The 25,637-nt window shown below is 55.6% G+C and overlaps 2 protein-coding genes across 4 annotated transcripts; one reads left to right on the top strand and one right to left on the bottom strand.

Annotated features, from left to right (window-relative positions):
* The first annotated feature begins 1,421 nt into the window (after positions 1-1,421).
* CSDC2 (cold shock domain containing C2) lies at positions 1,422-14,834 on the top strand. 2 transcript variants are annotated; one of them, XM_058741183.1, is made up of 5 exons: positions 1,422-1,694; positions 7,403-7,548; positions 9,989-10,287; positions 12,165-12,287; positions 12,861-14,834. In XM_058741183.1, the coding sequence occupies exons 3-5, from the start codon at positions 10,112-10,114 to the stop codon at positions 13,021-13,023; spliced, it is 462 nt and encodes a 153-aa protein (XP_058597166.1). In that variant the 5' UTR covers positions 1,422-1,694; positions 7,403-7,548; positions 9,989-10,111; the 3' UTR covers positions 13,024-14,834. The 2 variants fall into 2 exon arrangements, with proteins under 2 accessions (XP_058597166.1, XP_058597165.1); XM_058741182.1 differs by lacking the exon at positions 7,403-7,548.
* A 249-nt stretch (positions 14,835-15,083) lies between these two features.
* PMM1 (phosphomannomutase 1) lies at positions 15,084-24,766 on the bottom strand. Of its 2 annotated transcripts, none has more exons than XM_058741176.1 (8): positions 24,608-24,766; positions 21,239-21,356; positions 20,010-20,086; positions 19,792-19,883; positions 19,452-19,551; positions 16,925-17,000; positions 16,001-16,116; positions 15,084-15,628 (listed from the first exon to the last, which is right to left on the bottom strand). In XM_058741176.1, the coding sequence occupies exons 1-8, from the start codon at positions 24,692-24,694 to the stop codon at positions 15,506-15,508; spliced, it is 789 nt and encodes a 262-aa protein (XP_058597159.1). In that variant the 5' UTR covers positions 24,695-24,766; the 3' UTR covers positions 15,084-15,505. The 2 variants fall into 2 exon arrangements, with proteins under 2 accessions (XP_058597159.1, XP_058597160.1); XM_058741177.1 differs by lacking the exon at positions 24,608-24,766 and adding an exon at positions 22,806-22,946.
* Between the last annotated feature and the right edge of the window lie 871 nt (positions 24,767-25,637).

The raw sequence follows: 25,637 nt of genomic DNA, 5'->3' as shown, positions 1-25,637 counted from the left end.
ACAGGCTCCAGGCTCCGAGCCATCAGCCCAGAGCCTGACGCGGGGCTCGAACTCACGGACCGCGAGATCGTGACCTGGCTGAAGTCGGACGCTTAACCGACTGCGCCACCCAGGCGCCCCAACGTTTATTTACTTTTTAGAGAGAGACAGACAGAGACAGAAAGAGAGACAGAGACAGAGCGTGAGCAGGGGAGGGGCAGAGGGAGAAGGAGACAGAATCCTAAGCAGGCTCCAGGTTCTGAGCTGTCAGCACAGAGCCTGACGCGGGGCTCCAACTCACGGACCATGAGATCATGACCTGAGCCGAAGTTGGACGCCCAGGCGCTCCAATAAGACTTCTTTTGAAAGTGCCAGCCTGCCTCGGGAGGACTAAGGATATATACAGGAAAGTCTTCCTTCCTTCTAAGCCAAGGCTGAGGAAAGAGGATGGGAAGGAAGAGAAACCTCTTTGTGGAAGCCTCTTCAGTGGGGCCTGGGGCTTATCTACGTACTGCACTGGCACCACCACCCTCTCAGAAAGGGCCTCTCTTCTCTACTTTACGGAAAGGCTGTGGAGGATCAGAATCAGTAAGTTTTTCCTAAGCGCACACAGCCTGAGGTGCTGGAGTGGAGATTCACACCCAGGGCCTCTCTGAAGTTAAAACTTGGGCCCTGGGAAGGGAGGGGGAGCCTGGGAAGGGAGGGGGAGCCGTACAGCCTGGAGTGCGTGTGTGTGTGTGTGTGTGTGTGTGTGTATATGTGCCTGTAGCAAGCTTACTCTTCCCTTAGGGTCTTCTTCAATTCAATTCAATTCAATTCAATTCAATTGAAATGTCTTCTACTGGGGGCCAGAGAAACAGATGAGTTCTGTGACTTGCCAATGTTCATGTACCTTGTTCACAAAGATTTCGGCCAAGTGAAGGACAGATCTGAGCACAGTGTCAGTGTTAATGGAGGACAGGGGACACTGTGAGGAACCAGAGGGTAGAGGAAGGTCTGAGAGACCCTGGAAACCTGGCTTATCACACTCTTGTCTGGAGCATCCTCAGAGAGAGCTCCTCTCTGCTGCGACCTCAGTTCTCCCAGCCTCACCCCCCACGCCACAGCCCCCAGCCCCCCGGCGTGCGCGCGCGCACACACACACACACACACACACACACACACACACGCACTCCCACCCACTAGCTCTCTAATTGCCAGGAATGCAGGCTGCCCCAGCTACTCTCCCCCTGCATTCCTCAGCAGCTACTCCCACCTGGCAGGGCAAATTATACCCTGGCCTGGCAATAAAAGCCACTTTCCAAAAAAAGAAGCTTTAGGGCCCTGAGAGACGCAGCTAACTCTCTCGCCCAGCCTGTGCCTGACTCAGGAGGCGGTGTCTGGCCCAGAGGCAACAGGGCCCCATGTCCCTTTAAGCAGGGAGTACAAACTCCCAACCCAGTCCCTCCCTCTCGCTCTTCCTGACGTCAGGAGGAGGGCGTGTGTGAGTGAGTGAGTGAGGGGCTTGAGGTGCTGCATTCTCTCTCTCTCTCTCTCTCTCTCTCTCTCTCTCTCTCTCTCTCACACACACACACACACACACACACACACACAGGCGTACACACAACACATCTTTCAGACCCTCCCCTGCTGGCCAGCTCCAAGCGCCCCGAGAGAGGCAGAGTGCTGAAGGCGGCAGCAGGAGGCAGTGCCTGGACCTCATCTGCCAGGGAGAGGTAAGGGGCTGGTTGGGGGAGGAGGGCACACCAGCTCCAGAAACTGGCTTTGGCAGGGGCGAAGCAGGGAGGCACGAGGTGGCGGGCCGGGGAAGGTGGCTACCTCCCCTGAGACTGGCCCAGCCCAGTCCAGTTTACTCCGGGGACGTAGGAGGATGTGTAGATGAGCCCACCCTGTCCTCCCTCCTCCCCTGCCTCCCTCCCTCCTCTCGGCCCCCAAGGGAAGCTGAGGCTGTGTGGTTCCCTGTGAGAGAGTGTGTGTCTGTATGTGTGTGTCTGGGACTTGTGTCTGGCTCAAGAGGCAGAGAAACAGCAGACACCTGCCAAGCCGCAGCCTCCTGTCTGAGAACCAGGGGAAGAGCCCTGACCGGGGAAATAATCGTGCTCCTGCCAAAATGAGAATGCAGATGGGTCTTTCTCCCTGGAATTTGGGGCTGGGGCTTGGGAGGGACCATCTAGGGCAGGCAGACAGTTGGACCTGGAGCGGCTGTCTTGTCCTGACTCTATTTCTTCCCAGACGCGATGGGGATAATTGTGTTAATTGGCTTGGAGAGGTGGCTCCATGTAATTATTTTCACCTCAGAGCCACCCCCACCCAGAGCTCTCCTCTCCTGAGGCCACTCCTCTCCCCTGCTTGCAGGTCTGGCTTTGACCTCCACTCTTGCCAGGGTGCAGTCCCTGGAGAGCTAGAATGATAAGCCAGGGGCTGCCCCCCCCCCCCCCCGTGGGACGCCCCGTCCCTGAGTGGCCTGCCCCCTGCCCCGGCACAAGGAGTCCAGGCAGAGATAAGGGGTGATGCTCGCACCCGCAAGGGAGACAGCAGGTTCCTGCCAAGCTGCCAGCCTGCAGGCTCTTCCCAGGGAGAGGGGAGGGGGACGCTGAGCGAGAGAACAATAATAAATACAGTGTGAACTGCTGCAGCGGCTGGGGCTGGGGGAGGGGAGGAGGAAAGCGTGCCCGGGTGGGGGGTGAGGGGTGGGCAACCTCTCTGAGAGCCCGGCACCATGCCCACCTGGATGTGCTCCAGCAGAGGCCTCTCGATGGGATGGGGCAGTCTCCAGCCCCCCGGAGGATGGGGAGCCGGCTCCCCCAAACAGACTCCATCCCAGAGGCCTCTGGGCCCTCCAAATTCTGGATGTCTCCTTCACCCAGACTCCCTCCGCCTACCCCCACCATTTCCTTGAAGTCCTTTCTAACATCTGTTTCCTGTATCTGCCCCCACCCCTCTGGATGTGTCTGCCCCCTACTCCAAAAAAATAGGTCTAAGCAGGAACTGGTTGCACGAGGGCCTGGGAAAGGCCGAAGGACAGTTTGGGCCACAGAGTCCCCTCCCAGGCCTGGCTATGTTCACGGATGCCCACTGGCCGTGGAGGGGCTCAAGGGGGGAGGAACAGGGGGGTCTTATACAGCCAGCCCGTGGAAAGGGGACACCCACAGGCTGGTCTGGAGGCAGGTCCCCTAGATTGGCACCAGCAGAGGGCGCTCAGGACTTGGCTGAGCTGGTCCCGTCTACGGGTCACCACCAGCACAGCCAAGTCCCAGAGCCTGGTGGGAAGGGGGCTTGGGGCAGTTCAGACCTTCGTCCGTGTGGTGCAGCAGGGTAGGGAGCAGAAAGTAGCAGGGGCGCTTTTCCCCTGCTCCAAAGCCGGTGGAATCGTGGTCACGGGGGTGGGGGCACGGCACGTTGGAAAGCTCTGGGCTTTGGGGTCACACTGATTTGAATTCAGCTACCAGTGTGACTTTGACCAACCCCTTCCTCTGTCTAGGGGGGTTCAGAGTGGGGAAGTGACTCGCTCAGGGTCACACAGCCCGGCAGAGCTGGGATGTGAGCACGGCTCTTGCGCCGTCCATCTTGGCATCCTCACCCCCACCGATGCCAAGGAAGCCCAAAGGCCTTCATCAGAACAGCCCCCCAGGGACGTAGGGGCACGTGACAAGGAGAGTTCAAAAGGCCTCAATGAAGCTCGAGTATTGGCTGGGGCAGCCCCTCACCCCCTTACACACACACTGTAGGAGGGGAAAGAATGAGGTTTAATTAGGTCACCTCCAGCTGCTGGAGCAGCTTTGGCACTGATGTATTTTAAGGAATGTCTGGTGGCTGGGGGGAGGGGGTGGCCGGGGAAGTGCTGGCTTCTGGCTCTTGGTCCTGAAGCCGTTTCCTCACCCTCCTGGGCCCACCATGGACAAGACCCCAACGTTCAGAAAGCCTTCCCATCGCCGTCCTGTGTTCTCTGTCCTTCCCCTTTTTAGCCACTATACCCTTTCCTCCCCCTGGCTGCTCCTCCATACCAGGGACTTGGGGCCGGGACACTTCTGTTGGGGGAGTTGTTTTTAAGCTTGCCAGAGTTGGCAAGTGATTCACCCAAGGTCATGGTCTGAGTCAGCACAAAGCCAGAAATAGAACCCCAAGCCCTGTCTCCCCAATTCTTCCGCACCCCTGCTTTTCCTTCTCCAGGGGAGGGCAGGAAATGTCGGGGAGCTCCCCCCCCCCACCTCCCAGAGGTCTTTCTATAACCCGCCCCCCAACCTCTCCAGGTGCAGAAGCACAGCTCCTGACCTGCCGTGTGACCCCACACTTCCCCTGTCTGGGCCTGTTTACTCTTCTAAAGAATGGGGATAATGTAATTATGTGGGAGGGGGTCGTGGGGTCTACCTGAGGGAATGGGGCCAAGGACTTGGCACACCACTGGCACGCGGCTAACAATCAGTACGTGGTGGCCACGCCTCTTGTCATGTTAGGACTTCCCACGCTGTGTTCTGGTCAATCTGTTCCTCCCACTGGACTGGGGGCCCTCGAAGGGTGGGCCTGTTTCCTCTCGTGTCTGTTGTTCCGATGCCTGGCATTCGGTTTCCTTTCGGTTATACGTGGGTTTTTGACAATCTCAGAGGACAGCTGGACTGACCTTCAATAGTCATCTGGACCAGTGATGATTCGAGTAGCTGAAGGGAAAAAACGAGGCCCAGAGAGGGTTAAGTGCTTGCTCCAGATCACATAGCACTGGGTGGTTGAGCTAGTTTGCTTTTCCTAATCTGCCCGGAACAAGAGGGATTCTCATGGTCAAGAGAGGACTCTGGTAGCCATTTCCTGCCCCACTCTTTTTGGGGTACCTGAGACTTGGAGGAGCCCCAGCACCAGGACGGCAGTCACCTGCTGACAGGGCTGAGTCACTGCCCACAGCCCCACGGCCCCATGACACCGTATCAGGGCCTCACCTCAGGTTACCTCTGAACAGCCCTGATGTTTGGCTTTTACCTCCCCTGGTCCTTCTGTCTGCAGAATTGCTGGGGTTTGGCCTTCATGCAGGGAAATGAAGACAAGCTTGGCCGGGAGGATCAGAGAGGGAGATGCCCTCTCACAGGTGGACCGTTGATACAGCAGCTCCTCAGCTCCTCCCACCAGCGAGACAGGTGCTGCTATTAGCCCCATCTGGCAGAGGAGGAAACTGAGGCTCGGAGAGAGAGAGGGTCACTGCAGACCCAGGGTTCCAACCCAGGCCGTCCGGGGCCCGACCTGCCCTCTGAATGTCCATTGGCTCATCGTGAAGGGCATTGTTTCTGTAAGAGATGCTCCCAGACATACCGAGTCCCTTGGGGGCTGGGCTTTAATTCTGTCTGAACCGAAACGAATGTTCTACAAACACATCTGTTTCTTTGCTTTTGGAGGAGTTTATCTTCCCCTTTAGTTTCTCAGGGAAAGTTCTTCTGGTAAAACTCCAGCCGCGTTTTGGCTGAACCAGGAACAGAATTTAACCTCACAGGAAGAGCACTGTTCGCCTTCAGACGAACCTGGGCTCTGTCACTTCCCTGCTGTGTGACCTTGGGCAAGTCACTTAGAGCCTCTCTAAGCCTCAGTTTCCTCATCTGTAAAATAGAAACAATTGTAATTCCAACCTTTCAGGGCAACTGGGAGATTTTGAAATGGAAAGCAGCCTCCTCAAAGACTTTTGCACGGTGTGCAGCACTCAGACGATAAAAGCTGGGCCTTTGCCTGCCCCTTTCTGCAACAACACTCTGGAGGCACTGCACTGGAGGGTCTGCACTGGAGCCATCCCCTTCTTTCCTTCTCCCTGGTCTGGCCCAGAGAGGGGAAGGCTGTCCAAGGTCGCAGAGCCCCTCAGTAGCAATGCAGGGCCTGAACCCAGGATTCCTGACTTCCCACTGCAGGGCTCCAGAGCCAGACTACCTTGGTTCAAGTCCTGGCTCAGACATTAATTGCTGTGTGGCCTTGAGTGGGTGACTTAGTCTCTCTGAGCCTGTTTCTTCATCTGCAAAACATAGTAGTGATCGCAGCCGCCTTAACGGGCAGCTGCAGGAATTTAAGAAAAAGGAGAAGCAAGGCAGGGACCTGGTGTGTGGGCAATTCTCTGGGGAAGCGGGGAAGAGGAGAGTGAGGGTGGGCTCGGCTCAGCTCAGCTGGGTCTCTCCTTCTACCCACTCCTCCTTCGTCCTAAGCCCAATTGAGCACCCCTGTCCGGGAGGAGCAAGCTCTTACCCGGCACCTACCCAGTTCTTCCCGCATCCCATCCCATCTCAGCCTCACGGTGTCCTCTGGAGGAGGCCTTCTTGTACTCCCCGTTTTCCAGAAGAGGAAGGAGGGGAGGGGAGACTGCAGAGCAGTGCTCTCTGCACTGTGGAGGCTGCCCGGTCACCACCCCCCAGCCCTAACTCCTGCTCTAAGGCCAACTGTGGGCTTCTTCTAGAGAGCTGCTGGGGTGGGATGGGGTTCAAGGGTCAGGGAGCAGTCCCTGCCAGGCCTACAGGGCTGGAGGGCAGGAGCACCTGTCATTGCTCTTATTCCAACCACTTCTCTCCCGCTGCCTGGTCCATTATGGGGAACCCATTCTGGGGAGGGCCAGGAAGGGGGGCTGCTGTCAACCCTAACCCTGGGTAATCAATGCATCTTGCCCCCTTCCCTGAAAGAGGCTTTGGGTTAGGAGGCCTGGCTGGCTGGCGGGAGCAGGGCCCAGCTCAGCTGTGTCTCCCTGGAAACCACTGTGGGCTGCCTGTGCCCCTCCCCCCCAAGACCTCCCAGCACCGGCTGTCACCGCCAAGCACAATACCAGCCCTGGGAAAACTGTGCAGTGGGCAGGCCTGCCCTGCGTCCTGGAGAAAAGGGAGCAGAACCTCTGTCCACCTGCCCTCCGTGCCCACATCGCGGGGGAGGGAGGCACCCCGGAGTGAGCTGTAGGGCCCGATGCCTCCTGCTTTCCCAGCGGTGGCATCTTGGGTAGATTTGCCACCTGCTTTCCTTTTTGATAACAGCTTAATTGCAATATAATTCACATACCATATAATTCAACTGTTTAAGGTAGACAAGTCAGTGGTTTTTAGTATATTCAGAGTTGTGCAACAATGCCACAGTGGGTTTGAGGACATTTTCATCACCCTAGAAAGAAACTTGGCACCCATTAAAATTTACTCCCCCTTGGGGGACCGGGGTGACTCAGTCGGTTAAGTGTCTGACTCTGGATTTCAGCTCAGGTCATGATCCCATGGGTTTATGAGATCAAGCCCCGAGTCAGGCTCCAGGCTCACAGGATGAAACCTGCTTAGGATTCTCTCTCTCTCTCTCTCTCTCTCTCTCTCTCTCTCTCTCTCTCTGTGCCCCTCCCTCGCTCACACACACACGCACGCATGCGCTCTCTCTCAAAATAGATAAACATGAAAAAAAAAAAAGAATTTACTCCCCTTTATCCCTTCCCCGCCAGGCCTGGCAACCACTAATGTGCTCTCTGTCTCTGTGGATCTGTCAGTTCTGGACATTTCACGTGTTTGGAATCACGCAATGTGGCCTTTTGTGACTGGCTTCTTCCACGTAGCGTAATGGTTTCCAGTCTCGTCCGTATTGGAGCGGGTATTGGCATTTCATTCCTTTTCATGGCTGAGTAATATTCCAATCTATGGCTATACTACATCGTGTTTCTCCATACATCTGTTGATGGACTTTTGGGTTGTTTCCACTTTGGGCCTATTATAAAAAATGCTGCTGTGAACGTTCCTGTATAAGTTTCTGCGTGATTGCTTTTCTTCTAAAAATGGAATAAGGGGCAACTGGGTGGTGCAGTCAGTTGGACGTCTGACTTCGGCTCAGGTTGTGATCTCTTGCAGTTCGTGGGTTTGAGCCCTGCGACAGGCTCTGTGCTGACAGCTGGGAGCCTGGAGCCTGCTTCAGATTCTGTGTCTCCCTCTCTCTCCCTGCTCCTCTCCCGCTCATGCTCTGTCTCTCTCTCAAAAACGAATACATTAAAAAAAAATTAAAATGGGAATAAAAATGCCACACCTGGCCCTGCCTCCTGGAGCAGGCTCAGGAAGAAAAAGCCCACCTCAGTTTGAGCGGTCATGAGGAGGTATGAGGGGCCTGAGAGGCGGTGGCCGCTCCCCTGCAGCTCTCCTGGCCGGAGGGGGATGGGGGCTGCTGGGCAGGAGGAGCATCTCCACCCCTAGGGACAGCAGAGACAGCTCATCATCCTGACCCAGAAAAATCCCGCTTGCTGTGTGACCTTGAACGGCGGCCAGGAGACCTGCCCTGCTGTTGGGTGATGTGAGTCCTCAGTCCTCCCAGAGCCCTGCCATGCCGTGTTTTGGGGCTCCTTGGACTCTGGACTCCTAAGGAGCCTTAAACTCTTCCCTGGAAATTCTAGGCTGGGGTGGGGCGCAAGATGGAGGCCAGAAATAGGCTTGAGGCTCAGGGATTTACCTCTGGCACCAGGGCCTTTGGGTGAGGGGGTGAGGTAGTGAAGAACAGGGGTGAGGAAGTAGAGAACCTCGCCATCCTCCCTCCTACATGACTGTGGATTATGAGCGCTTCTTTATATCCCCAGGCTTAGCCACGCCTGGCCATAGCCTGTGAGGGAGTGTGGTGGTGTTTATCAGATCCATTATACAGATGAGTTAACTGAGGCCAGTGGAAGTGCTACCCGAGGTCAGCAGCTAGTACACAGCGGGGCTGGGGTGCTCGTGCTCTCCTGGTCTGGGTGTCCTGCCTGGCCCCAGGCCGCCTGCCGCAGGCTCGGCCAACAGCCTGGTTCGGTCTACTGAGCTATCCTCCCCAGGGTTCCACAGCAGTGTCTCTTGGGGCCTAAGACTTCCCAACCCCTGGGGAGAGTGAATATGTTCTCTTCCCCAATAGAGGAAAATAGAGGACGCATTCTTTCAAGGTCATCCAGGCACTGAGCAGGTGATGAGGGAATTTCTACTGATCAGCACTGATGACAGCAATTTATTGGGCATCTCTGAGATGCCAGACGCTGTCACACACACTCAATCGTGGACTTCGCAGCAACCTTGCATGGTGAGTATCTTCAACATCATTTTGGAGCAGAGGAACGTGGGGCTAAGGAAAAATCACCAGCATTCTCAAGAGCTTACCACGCGCTCATGGTGTTCGAAGCAGGTGGAGAGTCATGAAATCCACACGGCAACCTTCTCCATGAAGTAAGAACCAGCACTATCCCCATTTTACAGAGCAGGAAACTGAGCCAAAGGTTAAGAGTGTTGACAAAGGCTGCACAGCCAGTTAGGTATAGGAGGAGGGATTCAAGCCCATCTGGGTCAGAGCCTGCGTTCCCACCCACCATGATGGAACTGTTGGAGTCACGAAGTTACAGCAACAAAGCTGAGGTTCAAACCCAGGTCTGTGGATTTGAAGCTGCTGACGCTTGTGCGAAACTATGTTCCAGACCATCACTGGTCACCTTACCCATCCCACCTCCCGGACCCCTAGAGTGAGAGAATTAAGCTTCAAGCTGGAAGGACTTTGAGGTTAGTCTTAGCTTGCACCATCCGTCGTGACCAAATACCACAGCCTGGGGGCTTAAACAGCAGACATTTACTCCTCACAGTTCTGGAGCTGGAAGCCCAGGATCAGGGCACAGCACGGTCTCCTTCTGGTGCGAGCCATTTTCCTGTTTTGTAGACCTCCTCCTTCCGGCAGTGTTCGTCACCTGGCAAAGAGGAAGCAAGCTTTCTGAGTCTCTTCTTCCAAGGGCATTAATCCCATCACGGGGCCCCACCCTTGTGACCTCACCGATACCTCATTACCTCCCAAAGGCCCTATCTCCAAATACCATCACATTGGGGGTTAGGACTTCAGCATATGAATTTTAGGGGAAACAATTCAGCTCATAGCAAGGTTAGATGACTGTTTTGTCTTCCTGGTGAGGACCCTAAGTCAGGGTCCTGAAGTCACTGTGTGAGGATTCACAAGCAGGCCCAGAGCTCCAGACTTGTGCCCGGTGTCTAGAATCTGCTCATCCTGGACCACACTCACCTGTACCTCTCTCTCCCCATTCCAGACGGAGCCTGTGGCTGGTGCGGCTGCCGAGCAGGGCCAGGCCGGGCCCTGCCCGCAAGGACGCCCGAGTTCTTCACCGGCCCCTGAGCCCGGGAGCCCACCAGGCTCTCTTGCTGGATCCGCCATGACTTCAGAGCCCACGTCACCCCCAGTAGTGCCCCCACTCCACTCTCCCAAGTCTCCTGTCTGGCCCACCTTCCCTTTCCACCGGGAGGGCAGCAGGGTCTGGGAGCGGGGAGGTGTCTCATCTCGGGACCTGCCCAGTCCTCTGCCCACCAAACGGACCAGGACATACTCAGCGTGAGTACCTGCCCCCCCGCCCAGGCTCCAGTGATCTTTCCCCAGGACGAGTCCCCAGCCCCATCCTTTTCCGACCCCTGTTGTCCTCACTCAAGTCCAGGGGAGCTGTGTATGAACCTTCCAGTAACTACTGTGTTCATTCATTCATTCATTCATTCATTCACTCCACTAAGATTTATTGAGCACCTGACCAGGGGATCCAGTGGTGATTAAGACAGTCTTTGCCCATTAACTGCCTATAATCCAGAAGTAATTTATCTACCATTCACCTCCACCCTGCAGGGTAGGGGGAGAGGACCCAGCTTCAGGCATCGGGGAAGGTGAGGTCCTAGTGGGTTTGGAAGATGTATTAGGTGAAGGAAGTTGGGTGTTCCACATACGTGCATCAACCTGGACAGAAATGGAAGCATGCGATTGACCTTTGGTGAGGGGTGGGCAGTCTAGACAGAGACCAGCCTTGAGCCTCTAGGATAGATCACTGGATGGGATCACAGGGGGGGAGGGGGTTTGTGGAAATTGCAAAGGAAACTGACTTGCCTTGGCCAAAGAAGAGAGTTGTTTTTTTGTTTTTTTTTTAATTTTTTTTTTCAATGTTTTTTATTTATTTTTGGGACAGAGAGACACAGAGCATGAACGGGGCAGGGGCAGAGAGAGAGGGAGACACAGAATTGGAAACAGGCTCCAGGCTCCGAGCTGTCAGCACAGAGCCCGACGCGGGGCTCGAACTCACAGACGCGAGATCGTGACCTGGCTGAAGTCGGCCGCTTAACCGACTGCGCCACCCAGGCGCCCCAGAAGAGAGTATTTTATATTTCATTTCATTTCATTTTTGAGAGAGCGAGTAAGCAGGGAAGGGGCAGAGAGAGAGAATCCCAAGCAGGCTCTGCACCATCAGCACAGAGCCAGACACAGGGCTCAAACCCACAAACCATGAAGTCACGACCTGAGCCAAAATCAAGAGTCAGATGCCCAAGCAACTGAGCCACCCAGCCGCCTGTTTGTTTGTTTTGTTTTTTCTAATAAGCTCTGTGCCCAACGTGGGGCTTGAACTCATGATCCCAAGATCAAGAGTAGCATGCTTCACTGATTGAGCCAGCCAGGCGTCCCTAAAGGAGAGGCTTTTGATGGCAGGCACTAATTGTCCCCTATGTCCAACCCAAGGCCAGGCACAGAGCAGATGCTTAATAAATGATGAATGAATGGATGAGTGACAAGTACGTGAGTAGGATACAGCTGCCTCAAAAAGTAGTGAGCTCCCTGTTTCAGGAGGCACTCAAGTTTAGGCTAGATATTCTTCACTCAGAAGTCTTATGACAGGGGGTGCCTGGGTGGCTCAATCGGTTAAGCGTCCAACTCTTGACTCTGGCTCAGCTCATGATCTCATGGTTTGTGAGTTTGAGCCCTGCACTGGGCTCTGAGCTGATAACTTGGAGACTGCTTGGGATTCTCCTCTCTCTCTGCTTCTCCCCTGCTTATGGTGCGTGTGCATGCAAGTGCTCTCTCTCTCTCAAAATAAATAAACTTAAAAAAAAATAAAAAGAAATCTTACAACAGGAGCCTATGTAAGCCCAATCTCAGGAGGCGAGGGTGCTGTGTAGAGAGTGTGGGGGTGTGGGGGGGCACTCCCTGGGAGTCAGGAGACCCTCTTGCTGTGCACCCTGGGAAAGCGAGTTCCCCTCTCTGGGCCTCAGTCTCCTTACTGTCCGATGGGACCACGAGAGGGCTGGGCTAACATAACTGCGCAGTTTCTGACCTGGGGAGGCTTTTCCACAGCCCTGAGACGGGCTCTGCAGGCAGGGCCTGGGAGGGCTGTGGGCATCCGGGGGTGGGGGTGGAGTCCCCAGACCGTAGCTCTAATCCCCCTGCTCTATCCTCAGGACAGCCCGTGCCTCGGCTGGCCCAGTGTTCAAGGGTGTCTGTAAGCAGTTCTCACGCTCACAGGGCCATGGCTTCATCACACCTGAGAATGGATCCGAGGACATCTTTGTGCACGTATCTGAGTGAGTCCCTTCGGTGTCCCTATTCTTGGCTGGGTCCCTGCTGCAGGTTCCTGGCAGTGCCTCAAGAAATGCCTCCCCAGGCTTCTCCCCTGCCTGGCTGAAATCTGGGTTCCTGGCATCTTTCTCCTGCTGCAGGGGCTGCGGGTGCATGGGAGGAGGAGGAGGAGGAGGGCTAGGCTGGAGCAAGGACACTCACCACCACCCCTCCCCCCCCCCCCCACTGGCTGAGCCCTGGGATCCTGTTTCAGCATCTTGAAAACTGAGAGGGCTGGGCTGGCCCCTGAGTTTTTCAGCCTGAAGGGCAGACATAGGAGAGGCGGTCTAGGCCCGGCCCCCGGCCCTGATGCCCGGCAGAACCTGGAGAGGACACTGAGCTTCTCCAGGCCTCCAGACCTCCTGTGCCTTTCACATCTCAATCTTCAAACAGCAGGGGAGGGACTGCTTTGGGTTCCCACTATATGGATTCGGATTCGGATTCGAGAGCTCAAACTCTGGGAAGGGAAGGGAGGCCGCCCCCAGCCCGTCTGGGAAGGGGACCCACTGCTGAGCTGACGCTCCTCTCCTGCCCACCAGCATCGAGGGAGAATACGTGCCAGTGGAAGGCGACGAAGTGACCTACAAGATGTGCCCCATCCCACCCAAGAATCAGAAGTTCCAGGCTGTGGAGGTGGTGCTCACACAATTGGCCCCACACACTCCCCACGAGACGTGGTCTGGCCAGGTCGTGGGCTCCTAGGCTGGGGGGCTCACGGGTCAGCTGCTGGGCGGGTGGGGAGCCACACTGGGTAGATGGGCAGCCTCGGGCTCCGGGCCCCGCTGCGCCGGCTGACCCAGTTCCCTGGGCGGCCTCAGTGTACACGTCAGTCTGTCTGTGCTTGTGGCCGTGAGCGTGTGCCTCCATCCACCCCCGTGACCAGTGACTGTTGTGTGAGCTGGACCGAAGGGGAGGCCACCAGACCTGCCTTCTGTTTGTCCGCTCTCTCCTCCCCCTCCCTGCCACATCCGCACAGGACTCCCTCGCCCTTCTGTCCACTGAGCCTCTGAAGGCCTGCGTCAGGCCTGGGAGGCGGGGGCACCAGTGGGCCCACCGTACCAGCTTGTTCCCCTTGCCTCTGCCCCAGGCCTGGCCCCGGGACCAGACTCTGCTTGTACTTAAACCGCCCACCCTGGGCTGGGGTCTCCCACTGTGGCCTGTACCCCTTCTCTCAGAAACCAGGCCAGCGAGAGCTCTGGGGGAGCCTCCCAGCCTCTGGCAGGGCAAGAGGGCAAACGTTGGAGGCAGACAGAGCCCTCCTCACTGCCACGGCCCAGCCTTCCTTCCACCTGCTCTCTCTTGGCATACTGGAGAAGTAGGCAAGAAGGAGCCGAGCGTGGAATGTAGTTTTTGGGGTCCTGGTTTTGCCGGCCACAGTCCCTCCTCCCCAGCCTGATAACAGCTCTATGAACTCGGGTAAGGCCATGTCCCCTCCCCGGGACTGCGCTGAGCCATGCTGCCTCCACCCTCCAAGACGCAGATCTGGGGAGGGGTGGGGGCGCATCGCCCCCAGTTTGGATGGAGCCATCCCCTTTGCCCTGACCCACAGGCTCTGCTGATACTCCGCCCATGCTCAGATCCACTGGCTGCTGAGGACCCAGTGATGCAGACGCATGTCCCCTCAGGCAGGGCCAGGCATGGGCACCTACAGGATGGCCCTCAGCCTGTGACACCACCAGCCCTGCAACCCCTTGCTGGCCTCTTCCTGCAGCTATAGTAGGTGGCTACTGTGCCCCAACAGGCCAGTGGCTGAGGTGTGATCCCGATCTCTCGAGTCCCTTAAGGGGTGTGTGTGTGTGTGTGTGTGTGTGTGTGTGTGTGTGTTCACTCTTGGGTGGGGGGCTGGTCTGGCCTGGGAGGCCAGGACGGAGCAGCTTTGCCTCCGTCCTACCACCACCCCCACCCCGACCCTCCTTTCCATAAAACACATCATTTGATGGGAAAAGAAATGGGGGTCAAGGAAGTCTTGCCAGGGACAGTGACCCTTAGGAGACTGGGTCTGTGAATAAAATGGGCTCAAATGCCCAGAATGAGGGGGTATCTGTTTAGAAGGATCCCCAGCCCTGTGGGAGCCCTGAGGCCCCAAGGTAGAGAGATCAGCTGGGGTAGACTCCCCCTCCCCTGTTCTCAGTCCCTGCAAGGCTAGGGGGCCAGAACTGCTGAGATATGCTGGATGGCCCCTGCAAACTGAGAATGGCCCAGCCTGACACCCCACTCTGAGCTGCAGCTACTCCAGCAAGGCCTAGGGCTTGCCCTGGAGGAACAAGGACTTCCTGGCTTCCTTGGTGGAAGGTTTATTGGTGCCCTCCCCACCCCTCCCTTAAGGCACTTGCTGGGAGACAGGATGTGGTGACATCAGCCCAGGGCTGCCTGGCGGGGAGGGAGGGGCAGGAGGGCTCCTCCAGACCCACAGCCCTGCATCATCAAGTCAGAGATCCCCCTGAGACCCACAGCCTCCCGGACGCCCCCTCCCCACCTCCTAACACTGGCAATAAACCCTCAACTGTGACTCAGCCTGGCCCAGAGCTGCCTGTCTGTCTGGGTCCCCGGGGAGGAGCCTGGGGAGGGTACCCCAAACCAACCCTTGTTCAGGGCTTCAATGGCCTGTTCCCCTCAAGTGGATCAAAGACTTCCTGTGTGACCCCATGGGGAGTGGAGGGAGTCCCTGCCATCTTGCTTCTCTTTCCTCATCTGCAAAGCGGTGGCTGTAACGTCATCTGTGACTGGGACCAATCATCCATTCAGATGGAATTTACACCATACCTTGTTCCAGGAACTTTAATATTTGTGAGAGAAAGTTCTGGCAAATACGCACCTTCCCGAGCGCTCTGTACCCCTCCAGCACAGGCGAGCAGGGCTGGCTCTCTCGTCTGACACTAGCACGTGCCTACTCCCAGCGCAGGCAGATCTGTTCTGTTCACAAGGACGGGCAGCAGCTGTAGCCAGGGCTGTCAGGGTGAAGGACGGAGCTGGTCCCACCAGGAGCTGACCGGATGGGGACGGTGGTCCTCGTGGACCCTGGCCCCATTAAGGTGGGCCTTGCAGCAGGGTATAGGAGGCAGGCATCCTGAGCCCAGAGGAGGAGGGGCCCTGGCTCCCCACTTCCTCAACACCAGGGCCAGGGGCCCTCTTTAGGCCCAGGTAGAACTCTCTGGAAGTCCCTAAGAGCGGGTGTGGGTCCTGGTCAGGCCTCATGGGCGGTCTCTGGGAAAAAGATCTCTCGGCATCGCTGTACTGTATCCTGCGGAGAGACCACGCTGTGGCCGACGGTCCGGGGGTCAGCGTAGATCTCAAAGTCATTCCCACCCTGCACACAAGAAAGGGCAGGGAAGACACAAACATGTAACGCCTGAAGGAGCTTCCCAGGGCTATGGCCCAGCATGCGCCCTGGCGAGGAGTCCCCCTCCCCACACTGGCTCCTGGAGCTGCCTCTTCTGCCCTCTCAGAACCACGAGGAAGCCCACCTTCCGGGCTTTCACCAGATCTGCCCTGATTCACTGTGTGACATGGGACAAGTGTCCAGCCAGCTCTGGCCCCAGCCTTCCAATCTGGGTAATGGGGCTGGTGAACACTAGCTGGTCTCCGGTAGTCTCCCAGGGGCCTGTTCTGTTGCCCTGTGTCCTGGCCTTGACCTGGGGGTGATTTGGGCCAGAAAGCACCTGGGCTGAGCCATACTCACAGGACTGGTCTCATTCCCAAAGAAGTGAATGGTGTCAAAGCTGTCTTGGTCCAGACTGTCCAGGCAGTAGCGCTTGTCCCAGCCCTCAGGGAAGACGTCAAAGCTGATCATGCCTCCTGTGGGGGATGGCGGACACGGCTAACAAAGTGGTGGCCCACTGGGTGAACTTGGGCAAGATCCCTCATTCATTCACTCGACAACCCTTGAGTGCCGGCTTAGAGCCTGGCAGAGGGCACGGAAGACTCAGGGACCTCACGAGAGTTGCGATCCAGGGAGAAGAACAGGCAGTAAACCAACCAGACCACCTCGGAGCATGTAAGTCAGTGGAGTCGGGGGAGAGAAGCTCCCCAGCCAGCACGGTTGGGGAGACCTCTCCGGGAGGGAACACTAAGGCCTAAACCAGAGTGGCAACTGCAGGGGAGCAGGCAGGGTCCCCAAGAAGGGCATGGAGTGTGCCAGCACCAGAGAAGGCTGGGACAGGGCAGGGGTGAGGCCATACAGGCCCTGGGGTCCAGTGAGGGCTCTGAGCAAGGGTACAGCATGGTCTGCTCTTCTGTGAGTGTCTCTCCGGACACTGGGCAGTGGGTGACGTGGCAGTGGGAGGACAGCTGTGCTGGAGTTAGCCAGAGCCTGAGAAGAGGCTGCAGGAGATGATGTGAGCTGTGGTCAGATTCCAGAACCATTCTGGATACAGGGCCTTGGGATTTGCTAGTAGACTGCAGGTGGGAAGGGGTGAGGGAGAAAATTGAGGGAGATGCTTTGGTTTTTGACCTGAGCACCTGGGTGGGTGGCAGGACATGGGCTGGGTTTTGGTGGGGAAGACTGGGGGCAAGAAAGCTTTCTAGAGGTGCTGGGGAGCGAGACGCTGGGCTGGCTTCTGTGTCAGGCTCTAAGACCCTCCACAGGACTAACAGATGGACATACCTCGGGAGAACCTCAGCCCTTTTCCGGCAAACTCTGTTTTCAGGGCTTCCACAAACTTCTCCCGGATCTTTTCTTTCTGCAAGAGGGGAGGGAGGAGACTCAGGGGGCTGCTGTGAGCCAGGCCCCGTGTGAGCTCAGGTAGACACCGTGACCCCCCCCCACACACACTTTACAGATGAGGAAACAGAGGCTCAGAGAGGGGGCTGTGCCTTGTTCAAGGTCATGCAGCCTCAGTGGCAGAGCCAGGGCCTGAGTCAGAAAGTCTATGACTGAACTCAGGGCCGGATCCTGCCAGTGGGGATGTGGGCAGGGTATCTGGAGGAAGCCTCGGAGTGGAGGCACGAGGAGGAATTTGAGGGGACGGGGCAGTCTGAGTCCCAGGTCATAAGGTCCACTTCAGGGCAGGGCTCAGTCCTTTTGGCTCTGCCCAGCTCAACAAAACAAACCAGACACCAGAGATGGGCATGAGATGCCCATGAGGATGGGGAGCCCTGTTACTAAGTGGTTGTGTGTACTCAGAGGTCAGCAGGATGCCAGGTGGCCATGAGAGCCTGGCCAGTCAGCTCACAGGTGACCTGGAAGGGAGTTTGGACACATCCTGGGGAACCAAGAGTCACTGGGGACTCTTGGGAACAGAGTCCCCAGGACTATTTTAGTCAGTCCACATTGTGTAGTATTGGAGTGGAGAGAGGCAGGCAGTGGCCAATGGTTTGGGGTCTGCAGTAGGCCAGGAAGGGTGAGCTATAAGGCCAGATATGACCCAACCTGAGAGATAAGGGCAGACCCTCTGGGTTCCAGGCCTGGCCGTGTGACTATGGACAAGTTGCCTGACTTCTCTGAGCTTATTTCCTGGACTAAAAGATGGAGGTAATAAATGAACCCTACCTAACCTGCGTCTCCTAGAAAAGCAGACAGGAGGCATGTGAGTCCCCTGCCTGCCTTGGTTTTGCCTTCTTAGCAGGCAGGCGGGCCCCCAGGGAGCCCAGAGTCCCCACCAGGGGCCACTTTGTGGGCCCAGGGTTAGAGTTAAAGGTGTCCCAGGCTCAGAATAAACGTTCCCACATTGCCTAGGATGCTGTATCTCCTGGGTCTACAGAACCAAGCTGATCACTGGACAGCCTGTGTCAAGTCCAGCGTCAGCAAGGACGAGCACTGTGACTTGAGCTGGTCACTTAACCTCTGGCCTCAGAGTCCTCATCTGAGGAAGGGGACTACCTGCCCTTGGGATCTGAAGGACCAGAGAATAAAATATTTATATGGGATCCTGGCTGGTGTAGGGCATACAGATCAGGAAGTTCATGCCCCCCACCTCCAATATCAGAAGGGGACGAACAGGAGCCAGAAAGACGAGAGAAGACCCTGGGAGCTTTGGGAAGGGTCAGTGTCTTAGACTTCCATCTCATCTAGTCATTATAGCCCACGAGATGGTAACTATGCTTACCCCCACTCTACAGACATGAAAACAGAAGCACACAGTAGTAAAGCCACTTTTCCAGGCTGCTCAGCAAGCAGGAGGTGGAGCTAGGATTGGAAACTGGGTGGCCTGAGTAGAGGCCACCTCTCAGTATGTGCATGGGAGAGGCTCTCTGCCAATGGTCAGTGTTAACCACCCCAAAAAGAAAAAGTCTTCATGCCTGTGGGCATTGCCTATTCTAAACCTTGGGACCCAGAGTGGGAATGGGGGGTCGGTGAGCTGGAAGGCATCCCTGTGAGTCCCACCCACCCTCAGGGAAACACCAGAGGGGAACAGGTAGAGTCCCAAGGTCCCAGGTTCAAATCTTTGCTCTGTAACCAATTCCCTAAGTGACCTTGGCAAGGCATTTCCCCTCTCTGAGCCTCAGTTTCCTCTTTCATAAAATGGGGATAACACCACCTATTTCATTCATTCAGCAAGTATTTCTCTCGAGCACTTGCTACGTGCTGGGCACGTGCTGGGCACAGGGGATCCAGCGGTGAACAGCCACAGAAATCCTGGCCCTTAAGCAGCTTATAGCTTCAGCAGGGGAAACAGATAATAACCAAGATTTGAAAAGTAGGTGATAGGGGCACCTGGGTGGCTCAATTGGTTAAGCATCTGACTTCGGCTTGGGTCATGATCTCGCAGTCTGTGAGTTCGAGCCCCGCATCAGGTTCTGTGCTGACAGCTCAGAGCCTGGAGCCTGCTTCGGATTCTGTGTCTCCCTCTCTTTCCCCCTCCCCTGCTTGCACCCTCTCTCTCAAAAATAAAATAAAAACATTAAAAAAAAAAAAAAAAAAAGAGGAGTTACTGCTGTACCCTACAAGGGTGGGAAGGTGGAAATGATACCCTAGGCTGTTGGCTTAGATAAGTGGTGGCTAGTGGTGGAGGGAAACCAGCCATGTTGGAAAGACGCAGAAGTGCCTAGACCATGGCACATGGTGGGTGTCCAAAAGGGGACTGGTTGAATCAGACCACCACTGCTAATCCATTTCACTGATGGGAAAACAAAGGTTCACAGAGGTCGAGTAACTGAGGCCCTACAGCCCAAGGTCACACAGTTGGTGGCACCTTGTCTAGTTCGGAGAACTCGATTCGCTCCTCCAGGGTACAGCTCCGGCCGATGGGTGAGATGTTCAGCATGCCATTCCGGAACTCGATGAAGGTTCCACTGATGGTAACGGGGGTAGGAAGGGGGGCAGGGAGCCAGAGAGAAGGAGAATGGCCCTGAATTCAAATCCAGCCCCATTTGGGACCACGGCCTCCTTGGACCTCCCAGGAGACAAGAATTCACGCACCAGTAAGTTGGGGCCCTGGAGCGTGCAGGTCCCATCTGAGAGACCCACCCCTGTCCTCCCTCAGGCCTGGGACGGAGGGGGAAGGCCGGATGCAAGGCTGGGAGGGGTCTCACCGCTTCTTGGGCAGCCTGAGCAGGGCCATGTAGCGGAGGCAGAAGTTGATCAAGTCTTGCAGCAGCTCCTCCCCCAGGTGGCTCTGGATGGTCTGGGCAAGGAACAGGGGGCTCTGGGTTTGGCGGGCACAGTGCCCTCCCCCAGCCCAGGACAGAGGCACCACAGGCTATGTCACTATGGAAAAGTGTCCCGGGCTGAGGCTCTGGGGGCCACTGACCTGCTTGGAGAGCAGTCGTCCATGCTTATACTGCACTGTCCCATTCTCGGCAAACACATAATCAAACTTCTCGATGACTTCAGGGACATGTAGAGGCCAGGGGGAAAGAAAGAGTGTGAGCCCAGGTACCCAGAGCCAAGTAGAGGGATAAAGCCCACACTCCTTGGTTTGGCATTCAAAGCCCATTTATTCCACCCCAAACCTGCTTTTCTAGGCTCTTCACTTTCAGCTTTTTCCCCACACAAGCCAGTCACACCTCTGGGCCTTTGCTCACACAGGTCCTTCTGCCTGGACCACCTTCTCCCACTCCCCGATCTGGCTCCCTCCTCCAGAAGCCTTCCAGGACTCCTCAACAGAGGGAGTCATTTCTGCTCTGTGATCTCACAGCGCCACCATCCAGGCACCATCCAGGGGCTTCTGTCACTGGTTGCATGGGGGGATTCTCAGCTCTGGCTGCCACGTAAGTGGCTGGAGGGTGTGGGAGGAGGAGGTGCGGGGGGCACAGCCAGGAGGCTGGTGCAGGGTCTAGGTGGAGGCGATCACCTGGACAATGGAGGGGCAGTGGAGACGCAGACATGGACACACAGGGAGCTATTTCTAGACTTCCTGGAGAATGCACGAGGGGGTACGGGAAAGGGAAAAGTCAAGTAAGTTTCTGGTTTGAGAACTGGTGGGATCTGCCCTAACTGAGCTGAGACCAGGAACTCAGCTGAGAACAGATGCTCTGGGTCTAAAACAACTTCTGAGTGACTTCAGATCCTTCTCTGTTAAATGGGATAACCAAGCCCTTCCTAAAGTTGGTGGTGAGGAGTAAATGAAAAGAAGTTAACATATGGCCATTTTCAGCAATGGTAGCCATTACTAACTACTATGCATTTCAGGGGCCAGGCAGGGGCCACCGACTGGGCCAGCCAGGCATAACTATGTGCATTTTAAAGACAAGGAAATCATCCTAGACTCAGCAAAGAGAGCAGAGAATGTGAGCTACTCAAGGGCAATATTCTGTCTGCTTTGTTCCCTGTTTCTCCAAAGCCTGGCACAGTGCCAGGCACATGGTAGGTGCTCACTGTGAATCAGTGAGGGGAGTATTTCGCTGTTTCCCCCTACTTCTTCTGCAGCACAGAATCGGGGCAGGGTCTTTGAAGGCACATGGGTCCAGGGGCCTCCCAAACTCCCCACTCCCTGCACCCCCCATCCTAACTGTGGGTGGCTCTGGGCGCTGCTCGTACCTTCATCCCCCTCTCCCAGCTGCTCAGCAATCTTAGAGTAGTCCGAGCCGCCCACGACACCGATCTGCACCCTAGTTCGCAGCTTCTGCAGGAAGGCAGCCACCTCAGGGTCAATTTTCTGCAGGGACAGGTTGGGGAAAGCACAAGATTTGTGGCTGTCAGCATGTCTGGGACCCCCATTCAATCCTCACTCGGTGCTCAGAATCCAGGAAGCCCATGGTTCCATTGGAATCTGAGGTTCAAGGTTTAGAACCCAGACCACAAAACTAGATGTAATGGGTTCAAAAAGTCTCTCAGCTGCAGGATGATCTTGAGCAATGGGCTTTGTTTTCTTTGCCTTACTTGTCCCATCTATAAAATGGGGGAAACAGAGTAGCAACCAGATGGAGGCAGTCACTGCTAAGATTAAATGAGATCGTGGATCCAGAGTGCTTGGAAATAAACAAGCAATTAACTGGTGACTAATCACATGAGGATTCCCCACCAAGGAAATGCAAACTAATGAGTTACACTCTATGTTTTCAAACTTTCAGCTCTTTAAAGCTCACAATATGTGTAGTAAATGATGATGTCAGATGTTGCCTATGAGAGTGTGAACTGGTGTAGCCATTTTGGAGGGTAATTTGGCAATATCTATGAAAACTTAAAATGCATGTGCCCCGTTACCCAGAACTTCCGCTTCTCTTGCCTGGATGTATATGGGGGTCTCCTGGGGTATGGTTTGTAATAGTGAAAACCTGCAAACAACTCATAGGCTTATCAATCAGAGAATGGTAAATACCTGCTCTGAAATACTACATTGTGGTTACACAGAATAAGGCAGGCCTGTGCTTCCAATATGGGAGAGTCCTGAGACATGCTGTTAACTGTTAAAAGCAAGTTCCAGGAAGGCACACACAGTATGATATCACCCATTGAATTAGGAAAAAAAAAAGGGGGGGGGCGCCTGTGTGGCTCAGTTGGTTAAGTGTCCAACTTTGGCTCAGGTCATGATCTCGCGGTCTGTGGGTTCAAGCCCTGAGTCAGGCTCTGTGCTGACAGCTCAGAGCCTGGAGCCTGCTTCGGATTCTGTGTCTCCTCTTTCTCTGCACCTCCCCTGCTCGCGGTCTGCCTCTCCCTCAAAAATAAATGAATATTAAAAAAATAAATAAATAAAAGAAGCCTCACAAAACAATGCTTAATATTTGTTCTGAGCAAACAGATCTAGATGAAGGTCTGGAGGGAAGCCACAGGAGAGGCAACCACCTTTCTTTTGGGAGGGGGTGGGCCAGGGATCCTGACATAGAGGGAACTTTAGCCTTCTCTGTTGTTTTCATTCTTTACAAAAGAAAGTGTTTATGAATACGTGTACAATTAAAAATTAACTTTTATTGGGGCGCCTGGGTGGCTCAGTAGGTTAAGTGTCAGACTTCAGTTCAGGTCATCATCTCACGGTTTGAATTCGAGCCCCGCGTCGGGCTCAGTGCTCTCAGTGCACAGCCTGCTTAGGATCCTCTGTCTCCCTCTCTCTCTCGGTCCCTTCCTCGCTCGCTGTCTCTCAAAAATAAATAATAAACATTACGGGTACCTGCATGGCTCAGATGGTTGAGCGACCAATTTCAGCGCAGGTCATGATCTCACAGTTCGTGGGTTCAAGCCCTGTATCAGGCTCTGTGCTAACAGCTCAGAACCTGGAGCATGCTTCAGATGGTCTCCCTCTCTCTCTGCCCCTCCTCTGCTCACACTGTGTGTGTCTCTCTCAAAATAAATAAACATTTAAAACAAATTTTTTAAATAAACATTAAAAAATTAACTTTTAGTTTTTAGCTTATATATTTATTTTTTTAGGAATCTCTACACTATGTGGGGCTAGAACTTACGACCCCCAGATCAAGAGGTGCATGCTCTTCTGAGCCAGCCAGGTAGCCCAAAAATTAGCTTTTAAAAAGCACTAAGGATAGGGCTTGGCATGAACATTGAAGGACAATAATAACACACTGTTCTTTTTTTTCAACGTTTTTTAAATTTTTTTATTTTTTTTTTATTTTTGGGACAGAGAGAGACAGAGCATGAACGGGGGAGGGGCAGAGAGAGAGGGAGACACAGAAACGGAAACAGGCTCCAGGCTCCGAGCCATCAGCCCAGAGCCTGACGCGGGGCTCGAACTCACGGACCGCGAGATCGTGACCTGGCTGAAGTCGGACGCTTAACCGACTGCGCCACCCAGGCGCCCCCACACTGTTCTTATATAGGCTGATGGGTCAGTGGAGCAAAGGGTCAGAGGGAGGGGCTGGGGCTGTGTCTTCGACCCTGCCACCCTCCCTCCACTGACCTCTTTCTGCCATCCTTGAGGAGGACCCTGAGAGCTGCTGGAGGCAGGGCAGCCAAATACCTCCTTGTGCCCCCAGAACCCAATCCAGGGCCGTCCAATAGGGAAGGGGGGGCATTCAGGCCCTAAAAGGGGAGGCTAAGGCCTGGGTTTCCATCAGTCTCTGCCCTGCAACGCAGCCCTACTGGCTCCCCGGCTCTAGGGGATCTTAGTTGTTCCTTATGCCCAGGGACTGGAGGGCAGAATACCCTTAGGGCCAACAAGAAAGAGGCCTGCTTATTTATGTACCCAGCTGGTGAGGATCAGATTGGGGGCTCATCTAGGGTGAGATCCAAAGCTAGAAAAACTGAGCGTGGAGCAGAGTTTGGCGACAAGCCTTTAAGCAAGCAGTACTCCCACCCTCCTTGTGCCACAGTATGTTCAGTGACCAGACCAGGCCTGGGGACTCTCATCTCCATCCAGGTGGTCAGAGCCCAAAACTAATCCGAAAAGTTACAGAAGCCTTACCTCCTTCCATAACTGGGGATGGGAGGTAAAGTGGGTGAGGAGCTTGAGAAAACAGACCTCCACCCAGGCCTGTAAAGGCCTGGTGGGCTGGCTCCGAGACCCCCGAATCCCACTAGGTGGCGACTCTGATGCTTGGGTGCGCGCAGAGGGCTCTGGGCTAGGGCTCTAGAGCCCCGGGCTCAGTCGCCAGCTTCGGGCTACAGGTGCATCCTAGGGGCGGGTGCCCGGGCTGGCGAGGCGGGGGCGCCCGGGGACCAGGCCTCAGCGAGAGGAGGCCTGAGCGGGGGCAGCGAAGCTAGGTCCCCACTCGCAGCCTCCTCCCTCCAGAATCCCACCCGCCCCGACGCTCCCGGGCAGAAGGTGAGCGCAGACGCTCGGGGGATGGGACATGGAGGACCGAGTCCCCATCACTCCCAGTAGGCGGCCCTGGGGCATTAGGGGCTGTATACCGCTGCATCCTACACTCGGTCCTGGGGTGTCCAGGGTCACGTCGCTGCAGCCCTCTCTGTCCACGTGACACTCCCGACGGGAGCTGCTGAACGTCAGGGCCTTACCTGGCGAGCCGGCGTGAGGGTCCCGTCCACGTCAAACAGGCAGAGGACGCGCTCCTTCCTGCGGGCGCCCTCAGTGGCGACCGCCATGGCTGCAGCTCGGCGCGCGCGGCAGAGTGCAGCGATGCCGCCTCCAGAGCCGAGTAGGAAAGAGGCTAGACTAGGCGGGGCGCGGGAGGGGCGGGGCCAGGGCGTGATCTCGGCGGGAGAAGGACTGCCCTGACGGGGCGGGGGCGGGGCCTGAGCTGACTCACGAAGGCTGATTCTGATTGCACCAGGTGGGGAGGGGGCGTGGCATAAGGAGGAGCAGAGAGCAGCAGGCTGGTCTGATTGTTCCAAACCAGACGTAGGCGGGGCCTGAGCCTGGGCGCGACGGGAAGTGAGGCATAGAACCCGGAAGAGAGGAGCGGGGCCAGAGTTGGTGCTCGGCGGGAATATTCTGATTGCATCTGATCTTGGGTGGCTGGACGGGGGCGGAGCCTCAAACCCTGCAGTGCAGTGAGAGGGCGGGACTCCAAGAACCTGAGCTGTCCCCGAGTCTCCCGCCCGCCGTCAGTCGCTCCGTGACTCACCCGTTCCTTGCTAATGCCTTTGCCCTACAAATCTTAAGCGTTAATCTGATGGCCTTTGCTCAGGCTCTGGACTTTACCAGATGGCCTTGGCGGGCTAATAATCCTTCCACTGTCATTCTGTCCACCCCGTGAGGCCTAGCTCATGGATCACCTCCTTCAAGAAACCTTTCTGGATCCCTCTATTCATAATTATTTAACCATCACGTTGACTTTATAATCAGTCCTAGGTTGCCTTCCCTCCCAGCTCCACCACTATGTGACTGAACAAGTCACTTCACCTCTCTGAGGCTTTGTGTCTCCATCTGTGAAATGGGAAGAATATCACCTACTCTGTAGGGTTGTTGTGCATATGCAAAGAAAAAATGTAAAAGAGCCCACATAGGACCTGGCACACAGCAGGCCTATTCCAAAGGAGAATTTGTATAGATGTGTTTGATACCGTTACTGATTAAACAGGTATT

Source organism: Neofelis nebulosa, chromosome 8, assembly GCF_028018385.1.
Source record: "Neofelis nebulosa isolate mNeoNeb1 chromosome 8, mNeoNeb1.pri, whole genome shotgun sequence".
Taxonomy (NCBI): domain Eukaryota; kingdom Metazoa; phylum Chordata; class Mammalia; order Carnivora; family Felidae; genus Neofelis; species Neofelis nebulosa.
The sequence above is the reverse complement of the archived record's forward strand: the minus strand, read 5'-3'. Positions and strand labels throughout refer to the sequence as shown.

Coding starts and splice junctions, on each gene's coding strand:
- CSDC2 (XM_058741182.1), top strand. CDS start 10,112: ATGACTTCAGAGCCCACGTCACCCCCAGTAGTGCCCCCACTCCACTCT. Junction 10,288..12,164: donor CGGACCAGGACATACTCAGC/GTGAGTACCTGC, acceptor CTCTATCCTCAG/GACAGCCCGTGCCTCGGCTG. Junction 12,288..12,860: donor ATCTTTGTGCACGTATCTGA/GTGAGTCCCTTC, acceptor CCTGCCCACCAG/CATCGAGGGAGAATACGTGC.
- PMM1 (XM_058741176.1), bottom strand. CDS start 24,694: ATGGCGGTCGCCACTGAGGGCGCCCGCAGGAAGGAGCGCGTCCTCTGC. Junction 19,552..19,791: donor CTCAGGCTGCCCAAGAAGCG/GTGAGACCCCTC, acceptor CGTTACCATCAG/TGGAACCTTCATCGAGTTCC. Junction 17,001..19,451: donor AGTTCTCCGAACTAGACAAG/GTGCCACCAACT, acceptor CCCCTCTTGCAG/AAAGAAAAGATCCGGGAGAA.